The sequence below is a fragment of the Trachymyrmex cornetzi genome, unplaced genomic scaffold, assembly GCF_001594075.2.
Source record: "Trachymyrmex cornetzi isolate Tcor2-1 unplaced genomic scaffold, Tcor1.1 scaffold12, whole genome shotgun sequence".
NCBI lineage: Eukaryota > Metazoa > Arthropoda > Insecta > Hymenoptera > Formicidae > Trachymyrmex > Trachymyrmex cornetzi.
This window is the reverse complement of record NW_017295761.1, coordinates 79200-90455: the sequence shown is the minus strand read 5'-3', so window position 1 is coordinate 90455 and position 11256 is coordinate 79200. Positions and strand designations below refer to the sequence as shown.

Here is an 11256-nt window from a genome sequence, read left to right as displayed (position 1 = left end):
CATGAAACAATGTTCATCAAATAACTCCGCCATAAATGATCGCAACGCCCTCTATGAGTAGTGTTTTGGATTCGTCTCGAAATTACCTTTTAAATGAGCCCCCACTCGCCCTATGTTGCCATTTAAGATTTTGCCATTTAAGAGGTGGGGGGGCGCCACCCCCCGCAGAAAGTAGATTTTTTGAAAAATCGTTTCACGTGTTTCAGCGTTTTTTTTTAATGTTGGAAGTTGTCGAAATATTTGACCGTCCCGGTACATAATTGACACCCTGTATATATTCCTCTACAATTAATTATTATACTAAAATTACATTTCAAAATTAATATTACAAAATTTAACGATTCAAAACAATTAAATAAATTCTGGAAAACTTTATTTTTTTAGTCATGTTGTGGTTGTAGGAAATGAGCGATATGATAGTAAATATATTACTATTGTTAATTTACTCATTTATTTAGCACTTTATACACGAATTCTTTGTTATAACTTTAATGGAAATTCGAATTTCGAAGTTGATATTTCCTGCATTAAGAAGTCAGAATTAACAGATTCCCGAAACGAAACGTGTTCGTCTCAAATCCAATTTCGATTCGGATTCACATCAGCTATATATATCAATTCTCCTTTTATATCCAGCATGCGTATCGTGCTATATCTACCTGGCACTAATAAAACAAGACCACCTGCGCCGTCTGAGACATATGTGTACGAATATGCACGTATGAATATCGATCGATTCACCGTTCACCTGTTCAATGCGAGTCGCGTTCGAGATTAGCCAGACTTTGGTTTTTTACATTCCGTTCACACGCGCACTTGGAACGCATGCACGTATGCGCAGCCACATCGCAGATGCGACGTTTGCACATTCAGGGTATTTTGTCATGGAGTCTTTTGTATCCATTAATGTTATATCAATATAAACATCAATATAAATGTTATTTAAACATTAATTTAAAATTCTTTTAAAAATATCTCCTTGAGAATTATAAATTTGTAATATTATTAGCTTGATTATCAGGTACATTGGTTTTGTTGTCTCTGTCAAACTGATGTTATAATTTAATTTAACAAAATTGTTGTTGTTTTTCCTACTACTTCTATCTCAGTTAGAATTTCGAAAGTGTCATTTAGCATATTCCCGAGTGACGCTAATAAGGATGACTATATTATTAAGCGGACATGTAATATTCATTGAAAAGTAGAATAAATTTAAGAATAGCTACGAGCCATTTAAATAAAAAGTAACATGTGAAATAAAGGCTTTAAAATAGACATAAAATTAGAAAAAGAAACAAATTATATTTATTAAAGACTAAAAACTAACGTTTCAACCGCAATCGGGTCATTTTCAAAGTTCAAATAGAAGTATATAAATAGCGGAAAATAAAAATTAACATGCGTAACAAAGTCGGAAAATAATAATTATAAATAGTACTTCGCTGTCTAGGTCACAACATAAGTCGCATATAATTGACAATAATGCCGATATTAGAACCATATACGAAAGTAAAGCTGCGTGTCCAACACACCGAGAATATGTAGTTGTTAATCTTCATATTCCAAAAGTATTTCATAGATTATAGTGCAGAAAGATAAATTATAAGAGTCCGGTTAATGACGCAAACAAACGAGCAGTCGTACAAACATCTCGCAAGTCAAAAATCCAGATTCTTATAAGTAGTACGCAGTAACATAAAATAAAAAAGTATTGTCCAAAATCGTTACAGTCCATATTTAAAACAAATTAGTAGCTAGAGATCAAGCAAATTTTGCAGTGAGATCTATTCCGTGTAGCAGACCAGATAGCAATAATTCATTGATATTTTTCTTGTGTTCATAATTAAGACCCCTATTCATTCACCACTATTATCTCAAATTGTGACGTCACAAGACGTTCAAAGCAAGAAAATACAGTAAATATTCTATTTGAACAGAAATATTTTTTGCTAAAATAATATTTACAGCCAATAGAATAGAATAAAATATATACCGAAATACTATTACTTCTTGTTTTGAGAAAAAATTGTATTTATCTCTATATTATTAATTTTGTTATAGTTGTAAACATAGTTTATTTAATTGTTTTTGGTTATTCATTTTCAATATATGATTATTTATTAATTAACGAAACAAAACAAGAGTTTTCGTTATATTTTATATTTTTTGATTCTATCGATTGCAAGCGTTTTATTGAAACATTTTCATATTAATACATTTTACAAGAATATTTGTTGTATATTTTCTCGATTTTGACGTCACAATCTGAGATAATAATAGTGAGTGAATAAGAGTCTTAATTTTTTAAAAGTCAGAAATATAAAAGATTACATGATTTTTGAGAGGTATTACGTCTCAGTTGATCTCACTTTTCAATATCGAGTTAGAAGTCTAATCCAATATCTTATCGTCATTTCTAGGCAAAAGTGCGTAGCAGAATTAACATCTTCGAAATGGAAGAATCAACGATTCATTCAGGAATCTGCACACGCGAAATACCCTTCCCTCTTCGCTAAAATTGTCGGAATGTGACCTTAATTCCTACGTTTCTCTTTTTGTTACTCGTCTCGATGATAGGGCACATTTTGGGATCGTTCATATCGCGGTAGAGGAAAAGATTGTGTGCGAGGAAAAAGGAACGTCGCACTTTACGATCAGAAACGACCAGATGACTTGAGAAAGCCTTCACGAGGCGATGCCGTCTTATCGGGACGTGGTTTAAAGGTCAGTCCTCCGATGAAGATATGGGTAACGGGCCAGTAACGAGTGAACCTTTCCTCGACGATCCTAGTTTCCAAGTTTAGATGCTCGATTATGTTTTTATATTAGTCTCTGCGTGATTCGTATGTATGGATATCGCACTGAGAGAAAAGATATTGTTTGTGACTATAATTGCATGGTAAAATAATTACAGTTACTTATGTTTCATTTATATATATATATATATATAGCTATTACTATTATAATGTTAATAACAATTATCATATTTATAAAAAAATATGTATAGTTGGCACCGAAAATATAATTAACTACAATATTTCATATATTATAGTACTAAAATATTTAACTATAAATTATAAGTAAATTATAGTAACTGCAATCATTTTTTCTCTGAATGCGCCTGGGTCATTATGAGAGCGTCCGTTCATTTGTAGTTTCTAAATCATGGGGCATGTAATGTCCGTTTATGTTCCATCGTTTACCAAATTATATTGTTTACTAATCTGGTCGTTCTTCCATTCATTCAAGCCTGACATGCTCGAAGTCTGTAATTCGCGTTGTACTCGCGAGAAAATTCATCCCAGTCGAATACGTAAATTTATTTTATATATATATATATACATATATTTATATTATTACTATGTACTTTTTTCTCTCGTTATCGTTATGTAAGGTCTGTATAATCACTAAGGTCATATGCAAAGTGGCACCAATGTCATTTGTAATCGAAGAGTTTGCATGAAAATGGAAATCGCATAAAAGATACGAATTATATTAATTATATTAAATATTATTTCTTATATATATTTTTAAATAGTTTTAAAGCTCTTATCTTTCCAGATTGCGTCTTCGTTACGCTCTTTAATGTGTTCTTTAAAGGTGTTCGTGAAGTCTTGAGCTCGTTCAAAAACTATTCGATTATTCTATTCTTTTCAACTGAACTTTTTGTAATGTCCATCTCTTTCCTCCTTTACTTTTCAACGTAGAGAGAACAATACGAAAGCTAACATTGCAAAAAGTTCAACTGAAAAGAACAGACCAATACTTTCTTTTTTTTTCACCGTAAATTTTGCAATGGTATCAAAATAATGCTCATATATAATATAATATATTATAGGACCGTACATGTGATAACACAAACTATAGAAATCAAAGCCTTAAACGGTCTAGCTGGATCTTAATGCTTATATGATTCTTATGTGAATTTATATACTACGTATGTAGTCCCACAGAACACGCGCCGAAAAATTTTCGGTCTTGAAACGCTAACTCTACTGAACTACCGCAGTAATATCACGAGTTAAATTGACTAGCAATTTAACAAATTTTTGATGCTTATTCGCATCTTCGAAACGATCTTAATAATGATGAATAACATATTAAAATCTGTAAATAATTAATTCTTATTGCGAAAAATATTACCTCGGCCGGGAGTCGAACCCGGATCTCTTGCATACCGTGCGAGCGTCCTAAGCCTTTAGACTACCGAGGCCTTAGTAATATTCTTCGCAATAATTGGCATATGAAGGAACAACGTCTCTTTAGGTGACGTAAATATTTTTCGCAATAAGAATTAATTATTTACAGATTTTAATATGTTATTCATCATTATTAAGATCGTTTCGAAGATGCGAATAAGCATCAAAAATTTGTTAAATTGCTAGTCAATTTAACTCGTGATATTACTGCGGTAGAGTTAGCGTTTCAAGACCGAAAATTTTTCGGCGCGCGTTTCTGTGGGACTACATACGTAGTATATAAATTTACATAAAAATCATACAAGCATTAAGATCCAGCTAGACCGTTTAAGGCTTTGATTTCTATAGTTAATGCTCATATAGTTCGACGACCAAAAAAAAAAAGACGCGTGAGATACGCTTAAAAGTAAAGTTTCATACGATTACTGGTAAATTTGAGTTAACGCATTGCGCAAAGATTGCACCAGTTCTAATTAAAAGTCAATCTTTAGGCTTTGTTTTTCTTACGAGATTTGTCGAAAGCGCGGACGAATTGTTTTATCAGCGTTACCAGAGTCGATTTTATCGAACACATTTCTCCTTGACAGTTAATAATCAGATTTTGGAATGCCATCAGATACTGACAGTGATTTTCACGTCAAAGAAATACAGGATATGGTCAACGTGATACAGAGGATGATCAAGGACGGTAAGCGAATAAATATAAGCGAAAGAATATGCGTGTCTACCGACGTCGTGCGAACATGTACAAGAAAACTATATCTGTGTCTCGAAATTTTTTAGAAAAAAGAAGGAAGAAAAATTCAGTCGATACGATTCGATACGTGTAATTCTGAAGATTGCCCGTTAATGTAGATTAACTTTAATTTACTTTTTATCTTGTTCTAATTCTTAGAACCAGAAAAAGATGAAGATAAGTTGAACTAAGATTAAAGCTATGTTGATAAAAATGGGCATTAGAATCTTATCAATGTTCTGAAACAAATGAGGGGGAAAGGGTCCTCATACTGGGTCCTTATAATGTTTGGACTCGGCAGATTCGAGTTATCTTTTCACTTCTCTCTCTCTCTCTCTTTCTTTCTCGTGGGAGATAAGAACTCTTCCTATGTGCGTGTATACATATACGCATGGTGTAACGTTTCTGTACGCCCATTTCTCAAAATAATATGCAGTGTGTTTACGCTCGACGTGATGGCCTTGGAGGTCGCGATTCCGTCGCTGATTAAGTCACTCATCGAAGAGTTATTCTCCTTTCAAGAGTGCACTTTAGAGACATGTTCTCCGATCTCGTGGACAGTATCGCATTTTCTCAATATTTCACATTCTCAGCATATAGAACAGAGTTGTTTCAAATTTCGGGATTTTATCGTTTGATCATTCGTTCTTCTAGAAACATATCATACATACTCTCTTTCTCAGTCGCAAGCGACTGAGTGAAGATCAAGCCACGCAATGTTCTAAGCAGTGTGATGGCTCTTATCACAGTGACACTCAACTTGCAAAAAGCTACGTTGCACATACGTTAATGCGTACTATCGTGATAATACGTACGTGAGTAAAAAGAAAAAGACGAGTTGCGCTTGACATCATGTTCGGTCTTTCAATCTGCCCTATTGGCGTTTAATAGTAACGTTAATTAGAGCTACATTAAATTCAATAGCTTCTACAACATAATCGAATTTTACAGGTATTATTTTAAATTATCATACAACAACCCTTAAAGCTAGATTGAGATTGGATTGGTATTTAACCAATCAGAAGAAAGAAGTTTAATCTCAAGTTTAGTCTTTGTTATAATAAATTCAAAACTCGCTCCTGTACAATCGGAGCTTCAATTTTTTTAAATAATCATCGTTAATTCCCCTTATAGAAATTTAATACTGATACTGGCCAATTAATAACTTATTTTCAGTATTAAAAATACTGTGTATTAAAAATATATTAAGTATTAAAAATACATAATATACTTTTAATACTCAAAATAAATGATTAATTGTCCAGCACTAACATTAAATTTCTATAAAGGCATCATCAGATTAGAGATTAAGATTAAGATTGTGGATTGGAATTTAACCAATCAAAGTAAAGGGCTTAGCGGAAATAAGCATGTAAAATCTGCCCCCGCACCAATCGAGCTCAAATTGATGTTATTAGTTGGTACTCCTGAGATGTAAAACTTCTCCAAATATTAGCCTCGAAATTGCATTTTTTGAGGAGTTATAGAAGGGGAAGGCGAAATAAAAAAAGTGGTTTTCTTCGGAAACGATTGTATCGATTTTAATGAAAAAAACATATGTTGTAAACATCGTTTAGATAAGTTGAAAAAAATTTTTTGAAATTTTTACGATAAAAACAAAACCATTAAAAAAATGTTTGAATTATTTATGAACTTTTTTTTTGGTGATATTTTTGAGTGACTACTTTTATACTTCATAAAAATAATCTGTAGACTCTCTATTTTAATATATATTTTTTTAAATTGATCGGAGTGGTGGAACATGGTTAAAAAAAACAACCATTCGCACAACGCCGTGCCATCCATATAGTTTCAACAAATGATTCTTTTAATTTCTCAAAATATGCTATTCAGAAATCATACATATATCTATTGTATATGTATAATTCCCTATAAAAATACTTTGTAATAATTTAAATAGGAAATGATATGATGCGAATCGAAACTATAAAAATTTGCTTTAGTTGTGTTATTTAAACAATAATAATAAACTAAATTAGAGACCGCAATGCATTAAACAATAATAATAAATGATGAAACGCTGAATATATTCAAAATAATTCTCAATTAAGGATGGATAGACTACTGTGAACATCTATTAATGCTACGTACATTATTGCATCAAAAATATAAAGAGTTATATTTAGTTAACCGGAACCTACTGGCATTCAATTTTTGCAGATATTTAAAGTAAAAATGTTACTAAATGACATCCATGTTTAGATTTCGCGGCCAAATGCGGCCAATTTTTTATACACTTCGATGAAGTTATGATTATCAAACATTTCTCTATGTTTGAATAGGATAAGTATAGAGATAATATATATAGGTAAAATCTTATAATTATATGCGCAAAACAACTATTAAATATGTCAAATTTAATGTGCATAATTAAACAAGGCACAAATAAGAATTTCGTTGTGTAATTTCAAGTCAAACGAAAGCAATATATTATCATTAATTTTCGAATTACAACATTGTTAATGTTTGAGTAATAATTATGAAAGAATCATCAACAAATATATATTAAACGAGCCAAAAGACTTTGGTTTGAACATTTTGCAGTATATTTTTCATGATTTGAATAAAAAAGTCACGACTTCATTTTTTAGTTGATGTTCACTGATTTCGACGTTTCGGTCCACTGTGCGGCGTTGCGCGAATGATTGTTTTTTTAACCATGTTCCACCACTCCGATCAATTAAAAAAAAAACATGTTAAAGTAGAGAGTCTACAGATTATTTTTATGAAGTATAAAAATGGTCACTCAAAAATATCACCAAAAAAAATTCATAAATAATTCAAACATTTTTTTAATGGTTTTGTTTTCATCGTAAAAATTTCAAAAAATTTTTTTCAACTTATCTAAATGATGTTTACAACATATATTTTTTCATTAAAATCGATACAGTCGTTTCCGAAGAAAACCACTTTTTTGATTTCGCTTTCTTCTTCCATAACTCCCAAAAAAATGCAATTTCGAGGCTAATATTTGGGGAAGTTTTACATCTCAGGAGTGCCAACTAATGACACCAATTTGAGTCCGATTGGTGCGGGGACAGATTTTACATGCTTATTCCGCTATTATGCCCTTTCACTAAATTTGATATTAAACTTCTTTCTTCTGATTGGTTAAACACCAATCCAATCTCAATATAGCTTTAAGGGTTAATGCATGATAATTTAAAATAATACCTGTAAAATGTGATTCTTGGTTCTGGCGAATTTACAAAAAGAAAAATATTCACTTAGAAATTTTTTTTGGGTACGTACTTAGTCAGATAAAAATTTTATTTTAGAAGAATATCTTAGAAGGTTTTTGGCAAGAGAGAGAGCGATATTCATGTCCATTTTTCTACTACCAATGTAAACTAATTTTAAATCTCTGTTTAATTTCCCTTTATCTTTTTCTAATCCTTGGAATTAAAAAAAGATGAAAAAGTAAGTTAAACAAAGAGATTAAAGTTAATCTATATTAGTACAAAAGAACGTTAGTCTTTCTTGCCGTAATCTTTTGCTATTCTCGTCCGACACTTCCGAAAATTTCAGAAAATACGAATCTATTATCGAGGTAAACGAGGAAACGGCGATCAATTCCTCACGCATTCCGCAAATACGGATTTTTACTTGTCGACGGCGCACATTTCGCCGAGGCCACGAATCAAATGATCACTTCGTGCAGGTATGAGAAATCGGAGACTAACTAGCGGATATAAGGTTACGAAGAGGAAATGCATAAGTGCAAGTTTAGAAGACATTACGCATTGTCGCTGGACTGTGACAGTCTTGATCATTTTTTTCCCTCGTCACAATGCCTCGTATAATTTTGATCTTTCTTAAGTGGCCGTTCTACAATGAAATTTTAGGACGTAAAACTTTAGGGGATCCTAAAGACGAGAAGTTACGCATAGTGTAAGTAGGATTTAAGGTTCGTTTACATAGAAGTCGTACGACGGTCGTGGAATCTTAAGTCGTAAAAAACTAACCAATTACAGTCAAACATAAGGAGAATATTCGATTAGGATTGGTCAATTTCCTACAATTTGAGACCATACGACTGTTTACGATTTATACATATATAGACGAGTCTCATATGTTATAGACGATTTCATGTCATTGACACATCACTATATACTACTGTATCAATATCTCACTCATCATATGCCACATATACACATACATTTTCGTGTAACAATAATGTTTTAATTAGACGGTCCAAATCTAAGAACTCTACGTTGTTTCTTCGTGCAAATTATACTCTTTCTCTAGTCTGGACTACTATTTTGCAAGTATATAGATTGCACAGCTTTCATACGAAGCAAATGTTACGACGTGACAGCTGAGAGCGTCATATTGAATTAAGAAATGGTAAAGATCTCAAATTTGAAACTTTTTGACATTCTTTAACCTTCTGAGGATCATCATGTTTTTGATCGACTTTTTTATTTTAAAGGGCTAGAACTTTTTTGTCAATGTCATGAGGTTGAGTAGTAAAAAAGATAGCGCCACTGTCGAGTTTCTAAATGGACCTTCGGTCTTCTACAGGTTAAACTCCATCTCACAGACGTCTGTTAATGCGTATACCGAGGCGTATACTTTAACCTTTAGACTGCCGGCATTGGCTGCGTTCAGCAGACTCAACAGTTTTGCAATCGTTTTGTGATTCTTCGCTGAGATAGGACTATTCCTTTAAATCTAAAAGTATAATCCAATCAGCGTGACGAATCATAAAACGGTTGCAAAACTGCTGAGTCTGCTGAACGCAGCCATTGGTCGCGTTCAGCAGACTCAACTGTTGTGAAGCAGATGCGTGAGCACTCGCTGCTATTGGTGTATTCTTCTAGATCATCCAATAGCAGCGAGCGCTCACGGATCCGTTCCACAACAGTTGAATCTGCTGAACGCGATCATTTTTTCATTAAAAGTGATTCTTTTTTCTCAAAAATTTTTCTATATAAATAACATGGCGTAAAATTTCGAGATTTGTGCAGAGCCATAAAAGTGGCTTTCCCAGCAAGAAACATACGGGAAGGCTCCGATTGCACACATTGCATGTTGCACACATGCGTCGCTAATTGGCTAATTTAAAAATAAAACATTCTCATTGATAAAGCAGTGAAAAATTACTAGGCACTAGCTGATATGAATGGTATGTGCAATCGAGATTGTAGGCAAACGGGATCCTCCCAACATACGATCAAATATAAAAAATATTTATTTTCTCAAAAATAGTGTATTTTGGGGGTTTTTGGTATTGCTGATTCCAATTCTAAGCATAGATTTATAAAATTTCGAGCCTTAAGCGCAATATTGACAACATAAATGAATAAAGATATTGTATAAATCAGTGCTCGGAATTAGTTGCTCATTTCGGGCAGATTCCTGAGGCGATACCCCCTACCGGCCGAGCCGCCGATCGCTCACATGACGCTGTGCCCCAGGAGCGTCGCGATACGGAGAGATATGCTGGGAGCATATCTCTCCGGCAAATATTATTAAAATATTTTCTTTCCTACGTGATTTTTATTTTAATAAATAATTAAAATAAATCTTTTATTATTAACATATTTTATTATTAACATATTAGGTATGGGAATAAGTTTCCGCCCATTAGAGAGATGTCGTTAGTAGCACTGCTTGTGTGTTTGATAAAACGGCAATACATGTATTTGAAAGGTGTGTGTTCAAGCTTTTGAGCACAGTAGTTGATACCCGTTCGAAGCGATTTGTTTGAACTAAGCTTTGAAACAAAAACAATAGGAATGGGACAATAGGCACGATAAGCTGATTCTGCTACGTGACAATACTATGTCACACGTTGCAAAACCGGTCAAGAAATACTTGGAAGGAGTGAAGTGGGAAATTCTACCTCACCTGCCATATTCACCGGACATTGCTCCTTCAGATTTCCATTTGTTCCGGTCCATGCTGTTGGCCCTTTCTGGAGAGCGATTCAATTCTTATGAAGATATCAAAAAATGGCTTGATAAATGGATCGCTTCAAAAGAACCAGATCCTCCTTCGAGGAATCTGTTTATTACTTGAAAAGTGGGGGAAAGTTGTCGCTTCTGATGGAGCATACTTTGAATGACCTTACTTTGTATTGTTTTGTTTAAATAAATACATCTTTTTCATTAAAAAAGGGCTGAAACCCATACCCAATACTATATTATGCAATAATATATAATTAAAAATTACAACATGATAATTATAATATGGACAATGGCTTTCCATGTTATCTTGAAAGTACTATTATTGATACGTTTTTCAAGTAGTTTCTTCAGTAGGTTTATTTCATTAAGAAATAAAAAAGGATGATTA

General features: G+C 32.9%; 1 protein-coding gene across 1 annotated transcript in view; it reads left to right on the top strand.

Moving 5' to 3' along the window:
* The window catches only part of LOC108766957 (RNA-binding protein fusilli), a 125160-nt gene that overhangs the window by 80087 nt on the left and 33817 nt on the right, over positions 1-11256 (top strand). Inside the window, exon 4 of the mRNA XM_018516549.1 lies at positions 4798-4887. Coding sequence (XP_018372051.1) covers positions 4798-4887 — 90 coding nt within the window. The remainder of the gene's footprint in view (positions 1-4797; positions 4888-11256) is intronic.